We start from the raw sequence: 24549 nt of genomic DNA, 5'->3' as shown, positions 1-24549 counted from the left end.
GGGGGGAAAGACGCTTCCAAACGGACTCTTTCCAAATTATATCCCTGTTAGACGTTTGGTGGTGGCAGCGAAAGTCCAAGGGCAAAAGGTAAAATAGTTTGTATCTTGGGGAAGTTTTAACCTAAGCTGGTAACAGTAAGCTTAGGAGGTTTTCATGCAGGTCCCCACATCTGTACCCTAGAGTTCAGAGTGGGGAAGGAACTTTGACAACTGCACTCTCAGTTGCTGAGTTCCCTCTATCTGACCATCACCTGAACTCTTTCAGTGTCACCTGTCAGCCCCCAAACCTAGACACCCTCTCAATCAGACTTTCCATGACTTCCAGACCACAAGAAGATACTGCAGCTTTCTGAAGTAAGGTGGTTTTCCATTAGTCCATGTGTCACAAATGGAAGCTACACTTTCTGATAGCCAAGATAAATAAACAAACTACAAATGCTGAACTTCTTTATCATATGTGCAGTGATCTGGAGAACAAAATTTACCAGATTTTTGTAGGTCAAATACTTCAGGAAGCCTGGATAATAAACAAAGTGTTTCAGTTTGAAAATACAGAAAATACAGAAAAACTAATACAGAAAAACTGCTGCAAGAATTGAGGACATTTTACTAAAGCTTATTGGTGAGAGTTATGAAACTGTGTTAAACTACAATGTCACCTTTGTGTCAAATTACCTACAACTTTGCACAGTCGATTTTGGAGTCACTTTCAGGTGGACCTTTCAGAACACACACTACCCATTCCTGTTGTCAAAGATGTCAAGAGTAGGTGTTGAGATTTCATCTTGGAGTTTGTGAAACAGATGAAATGGGGATGGCCACCAAACATCCAGGTGATTGAATCACTTGCAGTACTAAGTCTTTCACGAGCTAGATTAGGCAATCTCTCATTTTTGCCATTGTTTTGTGGAGACCTTGGACAGTTGGAGCAGCAGTGGAGAGTTTTGCTTATGGTTCACTGGCCTCATACTCAAGACAATCAAGCTGAGCATGGTTGGGTTGAAGTTCTCGAACACACGGATGCTGCTGAGGACAAAGACTTTAGTGAACTTTGCTTATTTGCCCTTTTGTTGCTGCCACTACCTTTTAGCAATGCTGCAACTGAAAGATTGCTTTCTCAAATGGACTTGATAAAAACAAAACTGTGCAACAAGATGCAAAAGGAACTTTTAGAAAACTTCTTTCATCTTAGGGTGTATATTGTTGCCCTGAATTTATGGGCTACTTTAATTACTGTTTGCCAGTGATCTGATCAGAAGATATTCAGGTTCTTGTCCCAATTCAGGCTACAGGGAGAAAACTCAGTGTTCAATAACATGAGCAGAGAACTCGGGCTGTGTGTGACAAGGAGACTTATACTGAGGACAATACCAGAATCTTAAGATCTTTATTAACATGAATGAAAAAAATAATCAAAGATATAAAACACAGAGTCACAAAGAAGTAATACAATTCTATGACCCCTGGTGGTAACATCCCTATTCTAAAAGACAACTTAAACTAGCATGCTTTCATGTTCATCCTTATAAAATGATTGTGTGGTCTCCAATGAAAAGTTTGTCAGGAAGACCAAATCATACTTGGAGTTGCAGCTAGCAAGAGATGTTAAGAGTAACAAGAAGGGTTGCTTCAGGTATGTTAGCAACAAGAAGAAAGTCAAGGAAAGTGTGGGTCCCTTACTGAATTAGGGAGGCAACCTAGTGACAGAGGATGTAGAAAAAGCTAATGTACTCAATGCTTTTTTTGCCTCTGTCTTCACGAACAAGTTCAGCTCCCAGACTGCTGCACTGGGCAGCACAGCATGGGGAGGAGGTAACCAGCCCTCTGTGGAGAAAGAAGTGGTTCGAGACTATTTAGAAAAGCTGGACGAGCACAAGCCCATGGGGCTGGATGCGGTGCATCCGAGAGTGCTAAAGGAGTTGGCGGATGTGATTGCAGAGCCATTCGCCATTATCTTTGAAAACTCACGGGGATCGGGGGAGGTCCCAGATGACTGGAAAAAGGCTAATGTAGTGCCCATCTTTAAAAAAGGGAAGAAGGAGGATCTGGGGAACTACAGGCCAATCAGCCTCACCTCAGTCCCTGGAAAAATCATGGAACAGGCCCTCAAAGAATCCATTCTGAAGCATTTAGAGGAGAGGAAAGTGATCAGGAACAGTCAGCATGGATTCACCAAGGGCAAGTCATGCCTAACCTAATTGCCTTCTATGCCAAGATAACTGGCTCTGTGGATGAGGGGAAAGCTGTGGATGTGTTATTCCTTGATTTTAGTAAAGCTTTTGATATGATCTCCCACAGTATTCTTGCCAGCAAGTTAAAGAAGTATGGGCTGGATGAATGGACTATAAGGTGCATAGAAAGCTGGCTACATCATTGGGCTCAATGGGTAGTGATCAATGGCTCCATGTCTAGTTGGCAGCCGAAATCAAGCGGAGTGTACCAAGGGTCGGTCCTGGGGCCGGTTTTGTTCAATATCTTCATAAATGATCTGGAGGATGGCGTGGATTACACCCTCAGCAACTTTGCAGATGCCACTAAATTGGGAGGAGTGGTAGATATGCTGGAGGGTAGGGATAGGATACAGAGGGACCTAGACAAATTAGAGGATTGGGCCAAAAGAAATCTGATGAGGTTCAACAGGGACAAATGCAGAGTCCTGCACTTAGGATGGAAGAATCCCCTGCACCGCTATAGACTAGGGACTGAATGGCTAGGCAGCAATTCGGCAGAAAAGGACCTAAGGGTTACAGTGGATGAGAAGCTGGATATGAGTCAACAATGTTCCCTTGTTGCCAAGAAGGCTAAGGGCATTTTAGGCTGTATAAGGAGGGGCATTGCCAGCAGATCGAGGGATGTGATCATTCCCCTCTATTTGACATTGATGAGGCCTCATCTGAAGTACTGTGTCCAGTTTTGGTCCAAACACTACAAGAAGGATGTGGGAAAATTGGAAAGAGTCCAGCGGAGGGCAATAAAAATGATTAGGGGACTGGAGCACATGACTTATAAGGAGAGGCTGAGGGAACTGGGATTGTTTAGTCTACGGAAGAGAAGAATAGGGACTTGATAGCTACTTTCAACTACCTGAAAGGGGGTTCCAAAGAGGATGGATCTAGACTGTTCTCAGTGGTGGCAGATGACAGAACAAGGAGTAATGGTCTCAAGTTGCAGTGGGGGAGGGTTAGGTTGGATATTAGGAAACACTATTTCACTAGGAGGGTGGTGAAGCACTGGAATGGGTTACCTAGGGAGGTGGTGAAAACTCCTTCCTTGAAGGTTTTTAAGGTGAGTCTTGAAAAAGCCCTGTCTGGGATGATTTAGTTGGGGATTGGTCCTGCTTTGAGCAGGGTGTTGGACTAGATGACCTCCTGAGGTCCCTTCCAACCCTGATATTCTATGATTCTATGATGATTCTATGATTTTGGGTGTCTTTGGAAGGCTCACAATGCACTGAGCATTGTTGTTATAGTGGTGTTATAGCAATTGTTGTTACAATAATGTTATTGATATTGAAAAAATATTGAATCTATTTCCCTAAAGTTAAGTATCCTCACACCTTCTTGTCAACTGTCTAAATGGGCCATCTTGATTATCACTACAAAAGTTTTTTTTTTTTTACTCCTGCTGATCATGGCTCATCTTAACTAATTAGCCTCTCACAGTTTATATGGCAACTTCCACCTTCTCTGCATGTATATATATATTTCTTCTTACTATAAGTTCCATTCTATGTATCTGATGAAGTGGGCTGTAGCCCATGAAAGCTTATGCTCTAATAAATTTGTTAGTCTCTGTCAAGGTTCCTCCCCCACTCTGAACTCTAGGGTACAGATGTGGGGACCTGCATGAAAAACCTCCTAAGCTTATCTTTACCAGCTTAGGTCAAAACTTCCCCAAGGTACAAAATATTACACCCGTTGTCCTTGGACTGGCCGCTACCACCACCAAACTAATACTGGTTACTGGGGAAGAGCTGTTTGGACGCGTCCTTCCCCCCAAAATACTTCCCAAAACCTTGCACCCCACTTCCTGGACAAGGTTTGGTAAAAAGCCTCACCAATTTGCCTAGGTGACTACAGACCCAGACCCTTGGATCTTAAGAACAATGAACAATCCTCCCAACACTTGCACCCCCCCTTTCCTGGGAAATGTTGGATAAAAAGCCTCACCAATTTGCATAGGTGACCACAGACCCAAACCCTTGGATCTGAGAACAATGAAAAAGCATTCAGTTTTTTTACAAGAAGACTTTTAATAAAAAATAGAAGTAAATAGAAATAAAGAAATTCCCCCTGTAAAATCAGGATGGTAGATATCTTACAGGGTAATTAGATTCAAAAACATAGAGAACCCCTCTAGGCAAAACCTTAAGTTACAAAAAAGATACACAGACAGAAATAGTTATTCTATTCAGCACAATTCTTTTCTCAGCCATTTAAAGAAATCATAATCTAACACATACCTAGCTAGATTACTTACTAAAAGTTCTAAGACTCCATTCCTGTTCTGTCCCTGGCAAGAGCAGCATATAGACAAACACAGACCCTTTGTTTCTCTCCCTCCTCCCAGCTTTTGAAAGTATCTTGTCTCCTCATTGGTCATTTTGGTCAGGTGCCAGCGAGGTTACCTTTAGCTTCTTAACCCTTTACAGGTGAGAGGAGCTTTCCCCTGGCCAGGAGGGATTTCAAAGGGGTTTACCCTTCCCTTTATATTTATGACAGTCTCTAAGGTGCCACAAGTCCTCCAGTAATGTTATAATAATGTTATAGGTTGTAATTTCATGTATATAGTTATGAGGCTGAAAATGTGTCCTCATGGCTTAAAACAGGTCCAGGCAAAACTCTCCAGGAGCAGGGGGGCTCCCCTAAATGGTGCCTTGCCCAGATGGTCTCCCTCTGCTCCAGGGCTGGGATGGGAGCTACTTTAGCCTGAGAAGGAGCTTGCTCACAGGTTGAAGGCAGCCTTGGCTGTGTTAATGACCCAGCACCCCCTGCCCCAGCCCTGAAGTAACTGGACACTGACAGATCTCCTTTTTGACCATACTTTCTGATTGAAAACCGGATACCTGGCAACCCTAAATGGCACCCAGAAGCCAAAAGCCAGCCTGTCCTGGTAAAACCCAGACGGGTGGAAACCCTATTAACTCAGGTTTCTCTGTATGAACCATCTGTATCCTTATGTCTTTGGGCTTTTCCTGTATTCTTCTCTCACACTCCTTGTGCTAAGGGGCATGATGCTGGGACAGAGGCATCTGTCTGTAAATAAGTTGGTCATTAAAGACTATCAGGACTAATGAGATCTTGCCAGGACTGAAGAAAGCAGTACCAGCATTCTAAACAAAAGCCAGTTTTCTCCAACATCTCTGCAGAGGGGAGGGCGTGGAAGGAATGGAACCTCCCCAGAAAAGGGGACAGAGAGAGGAGGGGTTGGTCCAGCCCTTTAAAAACACAGAGACTGGATGAGACAGAAGAAGCTGGGGGAGGAGAGACGCGCAAGGGCGGCAGAGGGGACTCTTGGGTTGCAGGGCTCTGGCTGCAGCAGAGACAGACTCCAGCTACAGGGGAATCCAGGAATTGCAGACGGTGGCCTCTGAACACCCTACGGGCTCTGACCAAATCTCAAAGAGTGCTCCAGGGCGGTGAGGACACTGAGGCAGGGAATGGCGCGCAGGTGTTGTATTGTGTTTCCCTACATCTGGGTGTGACACTCTGCACCTCATATCCATCACAGTGGTATGGTTATGATATGGTTATGACATAATTCTGATGTATCTGGTGTTAGGATATAGATATTCAGGCCTGTCTGTAAAGGCCTAGACTCTAAGAATTTAGGTGTATTCTTATCACTTGGCTAGTTCTAGAGGTATAAAAGAGAGAATCAAAATCACCGTCTGCCGGTATAAGGGCTTTCTCTCACTGTGACAGTCTGAGGCCCTGTTCTTAGGCTAAGGCCTTTGGCTAAGCCACAGAGGCAGCCATAAGCTGGGAAGCGACCGGTCACCTCCTCTCATTCCAAACTAGTCACATTGAAAGAAGGTGCTATGGGGCTGTTAGGATACAATCCTGTCCTGATAGTGCCTATCGCCTCCAGAGAAAGGGAAGTGCCTAGAAACTGTAAAAGGAAACTTAGTTTGATAGCATCCTGTCTGGCAAGAACTCACTTATCCATAGCTGGGATATGAAATCCTCATTTCTGTGTTGTTCTGTCATCTACCATTTCCCTATTGTTTGTCTGTATAATCTTTGTCTGGTTCTGTGATTGTTCCTGTTTGCAGTATAATTAATTTTGCTGGGTGTAAACTAATTAAGGTGGTGGGATATAATTGGTTAGATAATCATGTTACAATATGTTAGGATTGGTTAGTTAAATTTCAGTAAAATGATTGCTTAAGGTATAGCTAAGCAGAACTCAAGTTTTACTATATAGTCTGCAGTTAATCAGGAAGTGAAGGGGGTTAATGGGAGCAGGGAATGGGAGTGGGAAATTGGAATCATGTTTTGCTAAGGGGGGGAAATGGGAACCCGGACACAGGTAAGGCTCTACGGTGTCAGAGCTGGGAAGGGGGACACTAAGGAAGGAAACTGGAATCATGCTTGCTGGAAGTCCACCCCAATAAACATCGAATTGTTTGCACCTTTGGACTTTGGGTATTGTTGCTCTCTGTTCATGCGAGAAGGACCAGGGAAGTAAGCGGGTAAAGGAATAAGCCCCCTAACATCTTGTACAAAATATGTTATGTGAGGTTTCATTGGAAAAGCTATGATTTGCTGAATATGATTATCCTATTTGTATGCATGCATCATTTTTGTATCAGGAGTTATGAATATTGACTATGTATGTGAATTTGAAATGTGGTTGCACCTGGGTAACTCCCATAAGGCAAGATGCTTCCAGCCTAGAAATCCGATTCTGAAGGGCCTATTCAGGGTAATGGGCCATTAGGAGAAACAACAGGCCTGAGAAGAAGCTCATCCCCCGCCTGGTGAACCTTCTTTGGAACGCTTGCGTCAGCCTATCGGTAATGGCTGCTATGAATCAGCGAAGCATACAAGGGCATGTGACTAAACCACATGACACTGAACTCCATTTTGGTGCCTGTATTTTTCCACAAACTAGACTGGGAACTTGGCTTGGAACAAAAGGGTTCCTGCCATGTGGAAGAAACCATAAAAGGGGGCAGCGACATCACCCAGTGGCCTCACTCCTCACACAAAAACACCTGGAAACACAGGACGAACAAAGACTGAACTGCAGGAAGTGCTGTTCCCAGGCTGAAGGTGATTCTAGCCTGTGTATGGATGCTTGATGGACAGTTTGTACTATCTAACAGGGTGAGACACTGCTTGATTCAAATCCTATTTAGTGTATAAGACTTAGCCTGTGATTTTCTTCATTTCTTAGGTAACTATCTTTGATCAGTTTGCTATTACTTATAGTCATATAAATCTTTCTGGTATTCAGTAAATCTGTTTTCTATTTTTTACCTAAATGAGTGTGATTTGCTTGAAAGGTGGGGAAAACCTCAGCTCACTTAACAAAGGTTTGTGCATTGTCCTATTCACATCAAGGGAGGGGCATATTCAGTAATAAATATTCATGTGGATAAATTGGAGAGAGTCCAGCGAAGGGCAACAAAAATGATTAGGGGTCTGGAACACATGAGTTATGAGGAGAGGCTGAGGGAGCTGGGATTGTTTAGCCTGCAGAAGAAAAGAATGAGGGGGGATTTGATAGCTGCTTTCAACTACCTGAGAGGGGGTTCCAAAGAGGATGGCTCTAGACTGTTCTCAATGGTAGCAGATGACAGAACGAGGAGTAATGGTCTCAAGTTGCAGTGGGGGAGGTTTAGATTGGATATTAGGAAAAACTTTTTCACTAAGAGGGTGGTGAAACACTGGAATGCATTACCTAGGGAGGTGGTAGAATCTCCTTCCTTAGAGGTTTTTAAGGTCAGGCTTGACAAAGCCCTGGCTGGGATGATTTAGTTGGGGATTGGTCCTGCTTCGAGCAGGGGGTTGGACTAGATGACCTTCTGGGGTCCCTTCCAACCCTGATATTCTATGATTCTATGATAAATTCTATCTGTGGAGATAGAGGTGGTTAGGGACTATTTAGAAAAGCTGGACGTGCACAAGTCCATGGGGCCGGACGAGTTGCATCCGAGAGTGCTGAAGGAACTGGCGGCTGTGATTGCAGAGCCATTGGCCATTATCTTTGAAAACTCGTGGCGAACCGGGGAAGTCCCGGATGACTGGAAAAAGGCTAATGTAGTGCCAATCTTTAAAAAAGGGAAGAAGGAGGATCCTGGGAACTACAGGCCAGTCAGCCTCACTTCAGTCCCTGGAAAAATCATGGAGCAGGTCCTCAAAGAATCAATCCTGAAGCACTTGCATGAGAGGAAAGTGATCAGGAACAGCCAGCATGGATTCACCAAGGGAAGGTCATGCCTGACTAATCTAATCGCCTTTTATGATGAGATTACTGGTTCTGTGGATGAAGGGAAAGCAGTGGATGTATTGTTTCTTGACTTTAGCTAAGCTTTTGACACGGTCTCCCACAGTCTTCTTGTCAGCAAGTTAAGGAAGTATGGGATGGAAGAATGCACTACAAGGTGGGTAGAAAGCTGGCTAGATTGTAGGGCTCAACGCGTAGTGATCAATGGCTCCATATCTAGTTGGCAGCCGGTATCAAGTGGAGTACCCCAAGGGTCGGTCCTGGGGCCGGTTTTGTTCAATATCTTCATAAATGATCTGGAGGATGGTGTGGATTGCACTCTCAGCAAATTTGCGGATGATACTAAACTGGGAGGAGTGGTAGATACGCTGGAGGGGAGGGATAGGATACAGAAAGACCTAGACAAATTGGAGGATTGGGCCAAAAGAAATCTGATGAGGTTCAATAAGGATAAGTGCAGGGTCCTGCACTTAGGATGGAAGATTCCAATGCACCGCTACAGACTAGGGACCGAATGGCTAGGCAGCAGTTCTGCGGAAAAGGACCTAGGGGTGACAGTGGACGAGAAGCTGGATATGAGTCAGCAGTGTGCCCTTGTTGCCAAGAAGGCCAATGGCATTTTGGGATGTATAAGTAGGGGCATAGCGAGCAGATCGAGGGACGTGATCGTTCCCCTCTATTCGACATTGGTGAGGCCTCATCTGGAGTACTGTGTCCAGTTTTGGGCCCCACACTTCAAGAAGGATGTGGATAAATTGGAGAGAGTCCAGCGAAGGGCAACAAAAATGATTAGGGGACTGGAACACATGACTTATGAGGAGAGGCTGAGGGAGCTGGGTTTGTTTAGCCTGCAGAAGAGAAGAATGAGGGGGGATTTGATAGCTGCTTTCAACTACCTAAAAGGGGGTTCCAAAGAGGATGGCTCTAGACTGTTCTCAATTGTAGCAGATGACAGAACGAGGAGTAATGGTCTCAAGTTGCAGTGGGGGAGGTTTAGATTGGATATTAGGAAAAACTTTTTCACTAAGAGGGTGGTGAAACACTGGAATGCGTTACCTAGGGAGGTGGTAGAATCTCCTTCCTTAGAGGTTTTTAAGGTCAGGCTTGACAAAGCCCTGGCTGGGATGATTTAACTGGGAATTGGTCCTGCTTTGAGCAGGGGGTTGGACTAGATGACCTTCTGGGGTCCCTTCCAACCCTGATATTCTATGATTCTATGATTCTATAAACTGGTCAGGCTTCTGACCAGGGCAGGACGGTATAGCTCTGGGGTCCTAGGATGGGGAGCTGGGAGTCTTTTGGCTGGAGCCTCTCTGTTGTTGGTTCATGAGTGGCTGGCCAGAGCATTCATGAACACAGCTGAGTGTGGTTCCTGCCTGTGGATATTGGTGTGAGTGCAAGCTTGGAGGGCTTTGCAGCTTGTCACAATGTTACAGTGCAAGAGGGGATCCAGATTGGTGAGACAGAGGGCTCAGCTGTACCCCAATTCCAGGTGGCACCCCAGGGATGACCCACCACAGCGGCGCAGCGAGCAGGATGAAATGCACAGCTTGTTGTTCTGAGTGAGATTTGTACTTCATACACTGGTGTAGAGATTTTTAGTGAGACTTTAAGTGTGGCTTGAGATCAGTCAGAGAGGTTACCAGTTAGTTATTTTCTGTTTGCTCATTTCGGGAAAAGGAAGTAGTGACAGAAAAGCAGAAAGATGAGTGAAGGCAGAGAAGCCCTTACAAAACTGGAGCTCTTTAGAGTGCAGGCAGCAAAAAAAGAAAAGGAACATCAGAGACTTTTGGAGTTAGAAGCAGTAGCACATCAGATCGCTTTGGAACTGAAACAGTAAGCAACTGAGGCCAGAAACTGTACAGGGAGATGTCAGCAAACCAGTCAAGTGCCTGAAACCACTATGGCTTATTGCTGAAAGCAGCCAAGTCAGCAGGCCGTCAAGTGGCCATGTAGCAGCCTCAGCTTGACCAAGGCAGGAGGGGAGGGGGGTTTGGGTGCCAGAGAGAGGGCAGCTTGTCCCCGCATCCTTCCTGATAAGAACTGTGTTGAAGTTGCTGATACATGCATTTTAGAAGAGCTGGATGTGCCCCCAGGAATGTCTATTAGGATCTCAAGGCTGCAAACTCTGGAAAACCCACCCCTGGTTAATCAATAATCAGAAGAAAGCTCTTGTTTGACCATTGAAACTGCTTATTTAACAAGTTTTCTTTAAGGGACATGTCACTGTATTACTAATGTATAACTAAGGGGGGAAAGTTTGAGGTAGGGGGGACTTTTTGGACTCTCCCCCTGGATACATCTTGCAGTCCCCACTGGCAGAAGGAAGATTTGGCCATCGGAAGCCTGCCACTGTGCCACTCGAGAGCCACACTCAGCTTTGGTAATTATCAAGGGTTGCGGGTGTTTTACTAACCTGTTGCGGACGTGCGTAAGTGCTTGAGACTAAGTAAAATTTAGCTTTAAGTGAAAGCACTCTTGTGTCATCCTGTTTGTGCCAGCTATCGATCAGTAGGACGGCCGTATCTCCCCTGATTTATTTCCTGACACCACCTCGTAAAGAGTAAACGCAACCAAGAGCTTTGGGTTGAAAGAACCCCAGGTAACAAAACTAGCCATGGAACTGTGGCCAAAGAATTTGAGGAAAAAGAAAGAAAGTGAAGGTACCAATTGGACTTGTTAGAGAGGCAGAACCAGAACCCCCATACACCACTGATTCCCACCTCTGTAAAAATCCAGAAATGGGAGTGGTTGTGTCCTGCATACAGTGCGGCAGGGGATATTGCTGGATATTTCGCCACCTTTGAGAGGCTTGTGTGATTCATAAGATTCCTGATGACCAAAAGATGCCCAGTTTGGTTGCAAAGATAACTGGTAAAGCTCTGAATGTATTCAATAAGATGCTAATTACTGATGCTTTCGATTACTGCAAATTCAAAGACATGGTTTTGAAACAGTTTCCGATTATTCCTGAAACATATAGAGTGAAATTTAGGTACCTTAAGGGTTCTGGGATGAGCAATGTGGAATATGTAAACTAGATGAAAGATTTGATGGAAAAGTGGGCAAGGGGCAAATGTATTACAAGTTTTGAAGGAATGTTGGACCTTGTGGCTCAGGAGCATTTCTTACACATATGTAAAGATGATGTGAAGCAATGCTTATGGGACAGAAAGATGACAAATGTAGATGAGATGGCTGCTCTAGCTGATGATTTTCAGCAAACTCAGGCATCTATTGTGCACAAACCCCAGACGGAGGAGTTTAAACTTGGTGGGAAGCAGGGTTCCTGTTTTACTCCTGGGAAGAAAGAGGCTGTCTGGGAGGCTGGGTACTCACCTCTCCCAAACCATTCATCTAATCCTCGACCCAAATCTCCTGTAAAAATAGAAGAACCCAGAAGGTGCTGTCATTGCAATTCCACTGACCACCTGGGGAATGAATGCCCTGTGCTGGGAGGAAGCAGGTAGCCCATGGGAATGCTGCAACCCTGAGCACAGAAGCCCCTCAGGGACCTGTCACTTATACTGGGTTGTAAAATCAGCGTTATTGGCAGGAAACACCTTGGGTGGGAAGATACAGTGATAAAAATGTGTGTGGTTAGGTCGAGTATAGTGCAAGAAGGTGACACGCTGCCAGCACAGATTTCACAGCTTTTATTAGTAGGAGGTTACAAAACCCTGTACCTTTGGCTAAAGTGCACATAGAAACCGAGGGTTTGTAAGGTGTATTATTAACGGGCGTAGTAGATAATAATTCCATTGATATGCTAATTGGCAATTATTTCTTCCGTGTAGCTCCGGCTGTTAATGGTAAAGTCCCAGAAACTGCTGAGGGAATGGGAGAAAGTCTTCTTTAGTCCTCCGCAGCAGTGAGAAACTGCATATTTCTAGGGGCAGGGGTGGCTTAAGCTGGCTCCTGCCCTGCCGCTGAAGGCGGTGTTTCCTCAGAAAGAGAGGAGAGCATATTGCCTTTCATTGAGACGGCTGTTTCAGATGTTAGCTGCAAGCCTGTCACAGAGGAACCAGGGACTCTTTCCACTCTCGGGATCATAGGGAGGTGTGTCCCAGAGGGGAGCCCAAAGATGGTGATTGAATCCTAGAAACATCTGGGAGGTGGATGAGGGTTCCGTTAACTCTGCTGGATGCAACCGCACCACAGGAAGGGAACGAGATGGAGAACCAGCTGGTGAGATAACTGTCTAGGCTGCATTGGTAATTTTCACTCCATGCATCTGAAGAAGTGGGTTTTTTACCCACAAGAGCTTATGCCTAAATAAATCTCTTAGTCTTTAAGGTGCCACCGGACTCCTCATTGTTTTTGTTAATACAGTGTGTTGTTTGAAATGGAAAAAGGAAATCTGCTCATGAACTGGGGCTGGTGCAATGTTCTCTCCATATTGAGAGGGGGTGGACTGGGTAATAAAATTACACTGGTCAGGCTCTTGACCAGGCCAAGAAGGTAGAGTTCTGGGGTCCTAGGCTTGGCAGCTGGGGGGAAGTAGCTGGAGCCTCTGTATTGGTGGTTCATAAGTGGCTAGTGAAAGTAACTGCAGTAACTTTCATGTAACTGCAGCTACCCAGTATGGCCATTCAGCTGTTCTTATATAGATCCCAAATGTCTCTGCCCCTTGCTGTAATTCTCTAGACCCCACTCCCTCCCCCAGAGCTCAGATAGAAACCAGGAGTCTTGACAGGCTCTCTCTCTCTCTCTCTCTCTCTCTGCAAAGTAGGTAACAAAGTAAGAATATAAATTAAAAATTTTAACCTAACCAGCCACTGTCAGAGACAGGATCCTGGACAAGGTGCACATCCATGTATGTTTAGGAACCCAAAGCGTCCTGACTTTCACAGCTGCTCAGCATCCACAAGGCCTTCCTGGGCCACTTGTTACATTTTCTATATGGACATAGGGGTTAACAAATAAACAAGAGATGGAAACTACCTATAGCATTTGCTCAGAACCAGCCCCTGTAATTATGTTCACTTGCAGTATATGATTCAGCCACTAGGTGTCTCTGTGCGCTGTACAGCACTCCAGCGAGGGGGTGACCCTGGTAGGGCTTGCACAGGAACAGAGCCACTGAAGAGCTTCCACCCCACAGCCTGGCGGGAGGGGGCAGGGGGCAGCAGAGGAGGCTGGCTGCTCCCCAGCGCAGAACTAGGAATCGGGCGGTGTGGGGGCGGATAGTTTCCTACTCCGGGCACACTCCCATCCCTCCTCCCGCACCTGGCGGATCTCAGCAAGGCGAAGTACCGGATGGTTATCAAGGAGAGGAGGCTGCCCGCATTTCTGAGAGGGGTTAGATGGTGGGTTCAGGGCCAGGGCCCCGCACGGTGGTGGTGGCGGTGGCAGGTTCGGGTCCTCGCTGCTGCCCGGCCCCGCACGGTGGCAGGTGCGGGGTCCACGTCCCCGCTGATGCCCGGCCCGGCACAGCAGCAGTGGTGTAGTCCCGCTGCCCAGCCCACACCCCGGATTCCAGTGCTGGCCCCGCTCTGGACGGGGGCTCTGGGCATCGGGGACTGTGGGCGATTTCAGGGCGCGGGGCGCTGTGGTTCTCAGCCTGCAGCCCAGCACCTGTCCCAGGCCCGGCCCTGAGTCCAGTTGGAAAACAAAAGGAAAGGTATTGAAGGAAGAGAGTTAAATGGCTACGTACAAAACACAGTCAGAAAATGCCACCTAGGGCCAAGGCCTGTGAATAGTCCCCTTTCCTCGCTGATCACAGGGCTTCACTCCAAAGGTCAGTCTCTTGCAGTGTTTGCTGGCCCCAGGGAGCCGGGACCCAAACTTTCCCTAGCTACCTCCTCAGTGAACGGGAGCAGAGTGTCTCCCTCCACCCCAGGACAGACTGAATCAGTCTTTTGTCTTTGTTCACAGATGGGGCCAGCCTCTGTCTGCGGTAACATGCCTTTCTCCCATCACGTGGCTTTGATGATTATAGCTTGTTTGTGATGGTTTCCACCGGGCTCTCGCCACGTGACTCGCTTTCACTTCAAGGCCATGGGGCCACGATTCTCAACATAGTTACACTAGCCCTGAACTATCAGCCCCGCACACATCTCATAGGGATGTAAGTTAGTTACCAGCTTTCAGCCATGACCTCACATGCTGCCCTTTATGGAGAAACACCAGCAAAGGGGTATTTTAGTTGCAGTGATTTTGTCAGCTCTGAGACAGGAGTTGCCCATAAAGAAGAATGAACCCTTTGCCACAATGTCACAGAGGCCCAGGGCTGAAGGGCCCAGGTCCAGACGGGGTCATCCCTTGCAGGGTGAGGCAGGGAGCAGCGTGTTGGGGAATGGTGCCTTCGCTTTCACTGGCTGGAGGACTTCCATCTGCAGGGCTCTCCGGCTGTCATTAAAGCCACAGAGCCACATCTTACAGGCCTTACTCAGCTTGGGTCAAGCCCTCGCGTAGCCAGCCAATGCCGCAGACACAGAGCCACCATGCTTATCATGGGGATTGAACCCAGGTCTTTTGGCACCAAAAGCACCAGCTGCTACCACCTGAGCTGACAGAGCAAACCTGCTAGGCAGTAGCGGGTCTAGACGCTGGGCCCGAGATTCCCCACAAAGCATTTCGTGTGTGACTCCTAGAGACCAAATACTGTGATGGTATTTTGCAGGGAGCGACAAAGCCTTTCTGCAGCGTGACCAGGGGCCGGTAGAGTGCCACGCCCGTCCCCATTGACACCTCCTCCAGCCCCTCGATGTTCGGGGTCCCTACCTGGGGGCCATGCTGTTCTGGATCGCCCTTCCGTTCTGCACCATGTCTGTTGCTGCTCTGCTGGGAAGCAGCATCCTTCTGGTCATCATCCAAAGCCAGCACTGCATCCACGGGCCCGTGGACATCTTCCTGGCCATGCTGGCTGCCACTGACCTGGGGTATCGCTGCATCAGTACAGCTGTGCCGCCCGCAGCTCACTTGTGTAGACATAGCCTAAGTCTGTGATGTCAATACGGTTGTTCTTATCAGCCAAACTTGTGACCTCATCGCAAAACTACAGCCAGTTTGTTTGGCAAGCCCTATTTCCCATAAATCCATGCTGCTCAGCATTGATTATGCCATCCTTCAAAGCTTTACTGATGGCATCCCCTATCACGCTTGACATGCTTTTCTCCTGGGATTGGGGTCAGGCTAACTGGACTAGAGTTATCTCTGCACAGTGCTCCCAGCTTTATTAAAAATAGCTCAGAGAGCTGCTCAGAGAGCTCCTCAGCCAGCTCCTTTAGTACTCCTGGGTGCAAGTTGTCCGGTTCTGCAGAATTTGAAGAGATTGTGTTATTCCGCTGAATTACTGTTCACTTTTCAGCAGAGGGTTCCTAGTGCAAGGCTAGATGGCCACTGGCTGCAGAATTATGGCAGGGCCCGTGGCACTGTTGCCAGACATAGAGGTGACTGCCCCAGCTCTGCAGATGACAGTGTGGCTGGAGGTCCTGCTGCCAGATATCTAAGCAGAGGCATTTCACACCCCTAAGGGGCACAAGAGTGTTAATTCCTTCTTAGCCCTTCAGTCTTTAAAGAGGCATTTTGCTTTCAGAAAACACTGGGGTCCCTGGAGATTCCCAGGTCAGGTGGAGATTCTGCTGGGATTTGCTGACATTGATTTATAACCATCCCCACCGTAGCAAGCCTGGCAGACGCATCTGTTCCTGGCCTGTGTTCGGCGCCGTCTGACTGAGAGGGCTGTTCTGGGGGAGCTAATGGGATTGGTGCCGTTATTCACACCTGTCTCACTGAGCAGAGGGACGGAGCGCGCTGAAAGGGGCTTGTGTGTCCCCGGGGAGCAGGAGCCACTGATGCAGGCTTGGCTTGCACAGCACAGGGAAGCGTCTACAGGGTTTAGGAAGAACATTAGTTTCAAAATGCAGCCCAGGTAAGCAAGTTAATACTCCGACAACTTCAGATTGCTACCTGCCTCCCTACTGCACTCTGTGTGTTTGTGTATTGTGTATGCACATGTATATCTTTGTGTGCATGTGTAAGGGGACTGTTGCCCCCTTATTAACAGTCAGTGGGGGTGTTTTAGTGGCCAGCTCCCAGTACTAAAAAGGGGGAAGGGTCAATGGGGAATCAGGACCCTGAGACTGACAGCCCCCTGAGACTGACAGCCCCCAGGAACAATGGGGAGAGGCCAACGCTCCAGGTCAGCCTGTATGACAGGGTGAGCAGGATAATCAGGGAGTCAGGAGGCCAGGGAGGTCCCGTCCTCCCTGTGAGCTGGACTTGCCTGGGTCAGACAGAGTGGGGACAAACTGAGGAAAAAGCAGGGGCCCCAGCTGACCTGGGGAGCAGAGCTGGGCCAGATCCAGAGAAGCAGCCCAGAGAGAGCAGACGTGTCCTGGGAGCAGAGCTGCAGCAACCAGAGCCAGAGGGGCCAGAGAAGCAGCCCAGGGAGCTGGAGGCAGACCAGCAGCAGCCGTGTAGAGACCGAGTGGTGCAGCTGGGGCTGGAGCCGTCTGGAGCTGCGTGCGGTGAGCAGCTGGGGAGAGCGAGGGGGACCCTGGGCAGCGGGCCCAGCACAGGGAGACGCCTCTGTCAAGAGGCTCTGCAGGCCAGGCTTGGATCGTAACCCCGACAGGGCGGGGGGCGGGGGGGACGACACTGGGAAGGAGGGACCTACCACTTAGAGTCTGAGAGCGTGTGGCCACCACCAGAGCAAGTGTCCAACCCACAGCAGCCCTGCAGCACAGCCAGGGCCGGAGACAGGGCCTGGGACTTACAAGGAACAGACTGTGAGCTGCCCTGATGTTCCAGAGACCCTGTTTGTGATGTTCCCTGCCACCGAGCGGGGCGATGTGTTTCCTTTCACCTTTCCCATTTCCCCTTATTCTTTTTAAAATTAATTGTTGATTAAATAACTTGAATTTGCTTTAACTTGTATGTAATGGTCAGGGGGTCGGAGAAGTGCCCAGTGCAGAGAGAGTACCCCGTAGTGGGGACACCCTAGCCCCTGTCCTAGGTGACCACAGCAGGGTTGGGGGTCGAGCCCCCCAGGAATCCTGGGCCCAGCCTCGTTGGGGTTACGAGGACTCTGCCAGACAGGACAGTGGAAGGGGACTCCTCAAGGGCAGGGAGGCCACTGGGTAAAGGAAGTGGGAGCGAGGACTCGGATCCTTTCGCTGGCTCACTTCACCGGGGTCGTGCAGAAGCCAGGAAAGTTCCCCACAAGAGCGGGACCATTCCCCCGCTTACACATGTGCTGTCCGTTTGCGTGTGTGTGTGCGTATGTATGTGCATGCTCAGTGTGTGCATGACTGTGTGTATGTCTGTGAGGTGTTGTGTGTGCAGGTGCAAGGGCTGTGTGTGTGCGCTGAGTGTGTGCACTGTGAGTGTGTGTTTGTGTATTGTGTATGCACATGCATGTGTTTGTGCTGTATGTGTGTAGGTGCATGCTCTGTGTGTGAGCGTGTTTGTGTGGTGTTGTGTGTGCAGGTGCAAAGGCTGTGTGTGTGAGCTGTGAGTGTGTGTGTTTGTGTATTGTGTATGCACATGCACATGTGTGTGTGTGCTGTATGCGTGTGTGTGTACAGGGAGAATAGGGTGGAAGCTCCAGGTCTGTCACCTTCCAAGAGCAGGAACATGTCTCAGGGCTGGAGGAAGACAAACCCCGAGACAATCACAATCACAACAGCTCCTTCATGCCTTACAGTCCCTGAGTCAGTGACGTGCCCAGGTCCATGCCCTGCCTCTCACAGCAGCTGGTGCGGAGTGATACAGAGACGCCCTCCTCAACCACCCGCAGCGACACACCGTCCTTGCCAAGGGGCAGGGTGGGCAGGATAGGACGCAGACGGAGCGTATTTACTGAGCCCCCCTCACGGGGCACCCCTGAGCCTGCCTGGAAGAACTGGCCTAGCGGTACGTGCACTGCTCAGAAGGGGCCCAGCAGCAGCTTCTGCCCCTCCCCACCAACGGAGAGAGCAGGCCAGACACGCCTCTGAGAAAATGGCTGCAAATTAGGGGATTAGACTGTTGGCATAAAATTTCCAGCTCTCGGACACTTCAGCCTGTGGTCTGGGCTCCGGGCAGTTGAGCTGGGTTGGGGGTGGAGCGCTTGTGGCTGGCCTTGAATAAGAGGGAAAACAAACCAAGACAAAAATTGCCAGGACAGGCGTATGGTTCCCCTGCCTGCTGGGGCCGAGGACGTGTGATTCATAGATTCATAGATTCATAGATATTTAGGCCAGAAGGGACCATTATGATCATCTAGTCTGACCTCCTGCACAATGCAGGCCACAGAATTTCACCCACCACTCCTAAAAATGATGTCTGTGAGTAGCCAGTGTCAGGGGCTGGATATCACGGAGGACAGAGTAAAGGGAATGGGGGTGCACCTGTTACTCTGTTGACCGCAGACAGGCAGAGGCAAGAGTCCTTCACACTAGGGGGCAGGGGTAACGAGGTGACTCACAGCCCCGGGCCCCAAGAACCATCACGGAGAGCAGCCGTAGAACTACCCGAGCTCACAGACAGCCGGCTGATTAGCCATTCTTTGCATGCACAAGGCCGTCACACGCTCTATTAATCGCTCGCAGTCTCCGGAGCCGTTCTGCTCAAGTCGGATGTGGCCCTCAGCATATCATGTCACCCATCAACAACGGCAGCCTGAGACCTTCTGCATTCCTACTGGTCGGCATACCGGGGCTGGAAACCACGCAGCACTGGGTCGCGATCCCTCTGTGCTTCATGTATATTGTGGCCCTGCTGGGGAACGGCATTGTTCTGTTTGTTATAAGGACAGACCCCAGCCTGCATGAGCCCATGTATGTCTTCCTGGCCATGCTGACCATCACTGACCTGGTGCTGTCCACATCCACCCTGCCCAAAATGCTGAGCATCTTCTGGCTGGGATCCAGGGAGATCGGGTTCCACGCCTGCCTCACCCAACTGTTCTTCATCCATGCTTCCTCGCTGGTGGAGTCGGGCATCCTGGTGGCCATGGCATTAGACCGCTACGTGGCCATCTGCAACCCCCTGCGGCATGCAGCCATCTTGAAAATCAGTACGGTGGCCAAGATAGCGCAGCTGGTCTTGGTCAGAGGCCTCGTTGTGATAGCCCCCTTGCCCTTGCTCCTCAGGAGGCTGCCCTTCTGCCAGGCCTACATCATCCCCCACTCCTACTGCGAGCACATGGCCGTGGTGAAGCTGGCCTGCACAGACACCACAGTCAATGCAGCATACGGCCTGCTCGTGGCCCTGCTGGTGGGGGGGCTGGATGGCATGTCCATCACTCTGTCCTACATGATGATCCTTCAGGCTGTGTTTGGCCTCCCTTCCACCCAGGCCCGGCTCAAGGCTCTCAGCACCTGCATGTCCCACATCTGCGTCATCCTCATGTTCTATGTCCCTGGGCTCTTCTCCTTCCTGGTGCATCGCTTCGGCCAGAGCGTCCCCAACCCCATCCACATCCTGCTGGCCAACCTCTACCTCCTGGTGTCACCCATGCTGAACCCCATCGTGTACGGGGTGAAAACCAAGCAGATCCGCAGTCGGGTGACCAGGCTCTTCCACGTGAGGGGCCCCTGAGTGCCAGAGGGCAGTCGCTTCATGCTTATTTCTCCAGATACCACACACAACTTTTATTTTTTAAATGTACCATAATTATTAATAATAAAACAATCATTGAGTATCACTGGGACTCCACATGCTGCCTTAGGGACATAGGGGAAGCTGGGCTTTCAGCAGCCCATCTAACAAAAAGAGTATACAGTGAATCAGCGGGCCCAGCGCTGTACAAACACCTGGTCACAGACAGTCCCTGCCCTGACAAGTGCCGTTCATAGAATCATAGAAACATAGAAGATTAGGGTTGGAAGGGACCTCAGGAGGTCATCTAGTCCAACCCCCTGCTCAAAGCAGGACCAACACCCACTAAATCATCCCAGCCACGGTTTTGTTAAGCTGGACCATAAAAACCTCTAAGGAAGGAGATTCCACCACCTCCCTAGGTAACCCATTCCAGCGCTTCACCACCCTCCTAGTGAAATAGTGTTTCCTAATATCCAACCTAGACCTCCCCCACTGCAACTTGAGACCATTACTCCTTGTTCTGTCATCTGCCGCCACTGAGAACAGCTGAGCTCCATTCTCTGTGGAAACCCCCTTCAAGTAGGTGAAGGCTGCTGTCAAATCCCCCCTCACTCTTCTCTTCTGCAGACTAAACAATCCCAGTTCCCTCAGTCTCTCCTCGTAAGTCATGTGCCCCAGCCCCTAATCATTTTCATTGCCTTCCGCTGGACTCTCTCCAATTCAATGGAAATAGCTAAAAGTGTAGCTTCAGGGCTAAAATGTGATCAAGAGGGCATTGATGAACTGCTCAATAAATTTGCAAGTGCCCTTTCAAATTCAAAACTTGCTCACACAGAGATGGAGGGACTCAGTGAGTGGTGGGCCTTGGGGGACTGGGGGTAGAGGAGAGGAAGGAGGAACTCGGCCAGTGGTGGGCGGTGATAGTCTTGGGGGGGGTGGTGGAAGGACTCAGCGAGTGGCAGGAGGAGGGACAACAAGTGGAGGAGTGGAGGAGATGAGGGACTCAGTGGGTGGGCAGCAGCAGAGGTTCCAGCAAAACAGAGAAGCTGAAAATATGATAAGGAGTACTTGTGACACCTTAGAGGCTAACCAATTTATTTAAGCATAAGCTTTCGTGAGCTACAGCTCACTTCATCTGATGAAGTGAGCTGTAGCTCAGGAAAGCTCATGCTCAAATAAATTGGTTAGTCTCTAAGGTGCCACAAGTCCTCCTTTTCTTTTTGCGAATACAGACTAACACGGCTGTTACTCTGAAACCTGAAAATATGATGAAGCTTATTTCAAAGTGAGCTTTACATAGAGTGGGTCCAGCAATGCACCGAGGCCTCAATGTGTTCTACACGGCGAACTACTGGCAAGCAACAGTACACAACAGTATGCCACCCTGCAATGTACACCAGCCTCTTGACACAAGACACCATACCTCCGTATCTAAACCTGTCAAGTTTTTTCAGAGGAAGCTCAATGAGTTAACAGGACAAAAAAATTGTTGAAATGTACAGCACTGTTAACATGAAGGCTACTGAGGCTTCTTACTGTGTGGCTTTGCGCATTGCCAAAGCTGGTAAACCACACAACGCAGGCGAGAAACTACTAATTCCAGCTGCAAAGGATACACACGTGGTGATGAGAGCAGAGAAAGCAGCATTAAAGCGAGATGTGATCCCACTCTCTAATGACACAGTTTCACATCCTATTGTGGAGATGGCCACTGGTGTAAAAGAGCAGGTCCTAGAAAGTGTTCGTAATAGCCCATATTATTCAATGCAGACAGATGAGTCTACCAATATACCAAATGCTGCACAGCTGCTGGTGTATATTCATTTTGCTGCAGGAATACAATTAAAAGAGGAATTTCTGTTTTGCAATCCACTGGTGAAGAGCTTTTTAAACTATTAAATAATTTTGTCCAAGACACAGGCCCTGATTGGAGACATTGTTTTAGAATTTGCAGCGATGGAGCATGGTCCATAATGGGATGACATAGTGGTCTTGTGACAAGGGTACAAGAAGTGGTTCCCACAGCTACCTCGAATCATCGTATGATCCACAGACAGGCTTTGGCTGCTAAGAAGATGGCAGAGGAGCTCAGCAATGTTCTTTCATTTGAAGTAAAAATTATAAACTTTATAAAATCGCGCCTGGTTAATTCAAAGGTTTTTGCCATTTTATGCGACGAGACGGGGCAAACTTCACACAGGGTTGTTCCCCCCAGAAGTTTGTTGGCTATCCAGGGGCAAAATGCTGACAAGTCTCTGTGAACTGCGTGAGGAAGTCCATGTTTTTCTTGCCGATAATATGAATATGGCAGCCAGATATGACAACAAGCATTTCCAAAAAGTGTCACGGAAGTGCTGTACAAATGGAGAGCGACTGAACTCTCTGAATGTGTCACTTCAGGGATGAGATGCCAATGGTTTAATTGCTAACGAGCAGATATCAAACTGGAACCATGGTCTTCAGGTGTGCAGCAGGGATATGTTTGCATGTTTTCAACACTAGGAGGACATTGCGCAAGAGCGTGGTGATCTGTCAGTTGACACTATCCAGGACATAATTGTTCAACATTTAGGGTCTCTGCAGGAGCAGTTTCATGAATACTGAGACATTCTATTCCTTGGGGGACCATCCTGGAACCCCCATTTTCCACATTTTTATATAATTGTGATCCTACATATACACCATGTATAAAGCTGGTAAGGTATCAGGGGAAAGGTTATGATCTACTGAGAGTAATTTATCTATCCATATATGTATATCATTATTGCATATGAAGTTATGAGAATTGTGTTGTATGGTTGTCACTAAAACATGAGGTAAATTGAGGAATCAGCCAGATATTAGTTCCTCTGAGGCAACAGCAAGGAAAGTAACCAACACCTGAGCGGGGTGTCAAACAACCCATCAACAACCATAGTCTAGCTTGGCAACTACAATTCAATGACTCACTTGCAAGAGGCCACACCAGGGGAATTGCTCATCCTTGACAGGAGACTCAGCAATGCCCCCCAGACACGCCTGGACATGTGTTCTCCAAGAACATGGACTGAGGGTATAAAACCAAACACAGGGGGCCCATGTGGGGCCCTTCTCCGTCACCCAAGGAAGACTCCAACTGAGGGGACTGGCCCAGATTTCAAAGTGAAACCTGTGTACTATGAACTGCAATATCCAGTGGGGTGAGAAAAACTGCTTAATCTAGTTGTTGCCCAGTTTAATTGGGTTGAGAGTTTAGACTGTGTGCTTACATTTTATTTCTTTTGGTAACTAACTCAGACTTTTTGCCTATAACTTAATATCACTTAAAATCTATCTTTTGTAGTCAAATTTGTTTTACTGTTTATGTTTACCAGTGAGTTTGTATGAAGTGTGTGACAAATCTGCTTCAGGTTTGCAAAGGCTGGTGTATATCCACTTTCCACTGATGAAGTGGTGAACCAATTAATAAATCTGCATTGCTCATCTTGAGCAGTGCAGATGGTATATTCCTGGGGTACAGTGCTGGGAGCTGGAAGGGTTTGGCTCTGGTGCCATTCTCCGTGTGATTCATGAGTGGCTCTGGGAGCATTCATGCAATCTAGATGGGTGTGGGGCTCCACATGCTGTTGTGCTGAGTGATCACAGCACCTGGAGGGGCTTGCTACTTGTCACTAGCAAAGCATTGTGAGAGACGGCCCAGGCTGGAGAGAATTAAGTGGGCACAGCGGTCCCTCAGTCCCAGGCTGCACCCCAGGGATCCCGTCGCAAATATTTTCCTGAAATGGGCAAAGACCAATGTAATCAATGGATCAGGAACCCATTCAGCTTTCAGCCAAACCCTACAGTTATGCTGTCTTCAAAAGAAGAGGAAAGCCTTATCACCCTGTCAAGCAATAAGGAACTGCAGGACAAATTTCCACAAATGCCAGTCACAGACTTTTGGTTATTAAGAGTTAACACACTGGGCTCTTAAAGCGCTCGTTTCCTTTTCAGCTAAACATCTACCCGGTAAAAGGTTTTTACGCTCAATATTTCCTAATATTTAAGGAGAAGGGAGATTGGAGATCCAGCCGAGGCCTCAGAGCACTCAAGAACTTTGTCAAAGCTCAAAAATTCAAGATGATCATTCTATCAATGATTATTCCAGCATTGGAACAGGAAGACTGGTTTTCAGCCCTTGACCTCCAGGATGCCTATTTCCATATCTCAATCTGACTGTCTCACAGACAGTTCCTCAGGTTCACCCGAGGACAAGGCCACTACCAGTACACAACGCTCCCCTTTGGGCTATGACCAGCTCCAAGAGTATTCTCCCAGGTTCTCTCAGAAGTGACCACTCACTTATGCTCCCAGGAGATCATGATCTACTCCTACCTAGATGATTGTCTCCTCACAGATTGCTCCTTCAAAGAGGCCTGTCAGGTTGTGCCAAGACTGCAATAGACTTATTCACGGAACTGGATCAGCATCTAAAAATCAACCTTCACCCTGGTACAGAGTCTAGAGTTCGTAGGGACCAACCTCCACTCGTTATGGACCAAAGCGCTCCTGTCTCAGCACAGATTCCTCTGCTTGGCCATGCTC

The 24549-nt window shown here is 48.2% G+C and overlaps 1 protein-coding gene and 1 long non-coding RNA gene across 2 annotated transcripts; both read left to right on the top strand.

Moving 5' to 3' along the window:
- Positions 1–10752: 10752 nt before the first annotated feature.
- On the top strand, positions 10753–17326 carry LOC142071140 (uncharacterized). The gene is made up of 2 exons (XR_012667135.1): positions 10753–10837; positions 15080–17326. It is a non-coding gene; the product is annotated as an uncharacterized LOC142071140 (long non-coding RNA).
- Positions 17327–17515: 189 nt separating this feature from the next.
- On the top strand, positions 17516–20051 carry LOC125631250 (olfactory receptor 52L1-like). The gene has a single exon (XM_048837626.2). It carries the CDS (start codon positions 19039–19041, stop codon positions 19981–19983), a length of 945 nt encoding a protein of 314 aa, XP_048693583.1. The 5' UTR covers positions 17516–19038; the 3' UTR covers positions 19984–20051.
- The last annotated feature ends 4498 nt before the right edge of the window (positions 20052–24549 follow it).

Source organism: Caretta caretta, chromosome 1 (assembly GCF_965140235.1).
Source record: "Caretta caretta isolate rCarCar2 chromosome 1, rCarCar1.hap1, whole genome shotgun sequence".
NCBI lineage: Eukaryota > Metazoa > Chordata > Testudines > Cheloniidae > Caretta > Caretta caretta.
Note: the sequence above shows the minus strand (reverse complement) of the source record. Positions and strands in the feature narration are given on the sequence as shown.

Excerpts from the sequence above, each read along its gene's own strand:
- LOC125631250 (XM_048837626.2), top strand. The coding sequence starts at position 19,039 with ATGTCACCCATCAACAACGGCAGCCTGAGACCTTCTGCATTCCTACTG.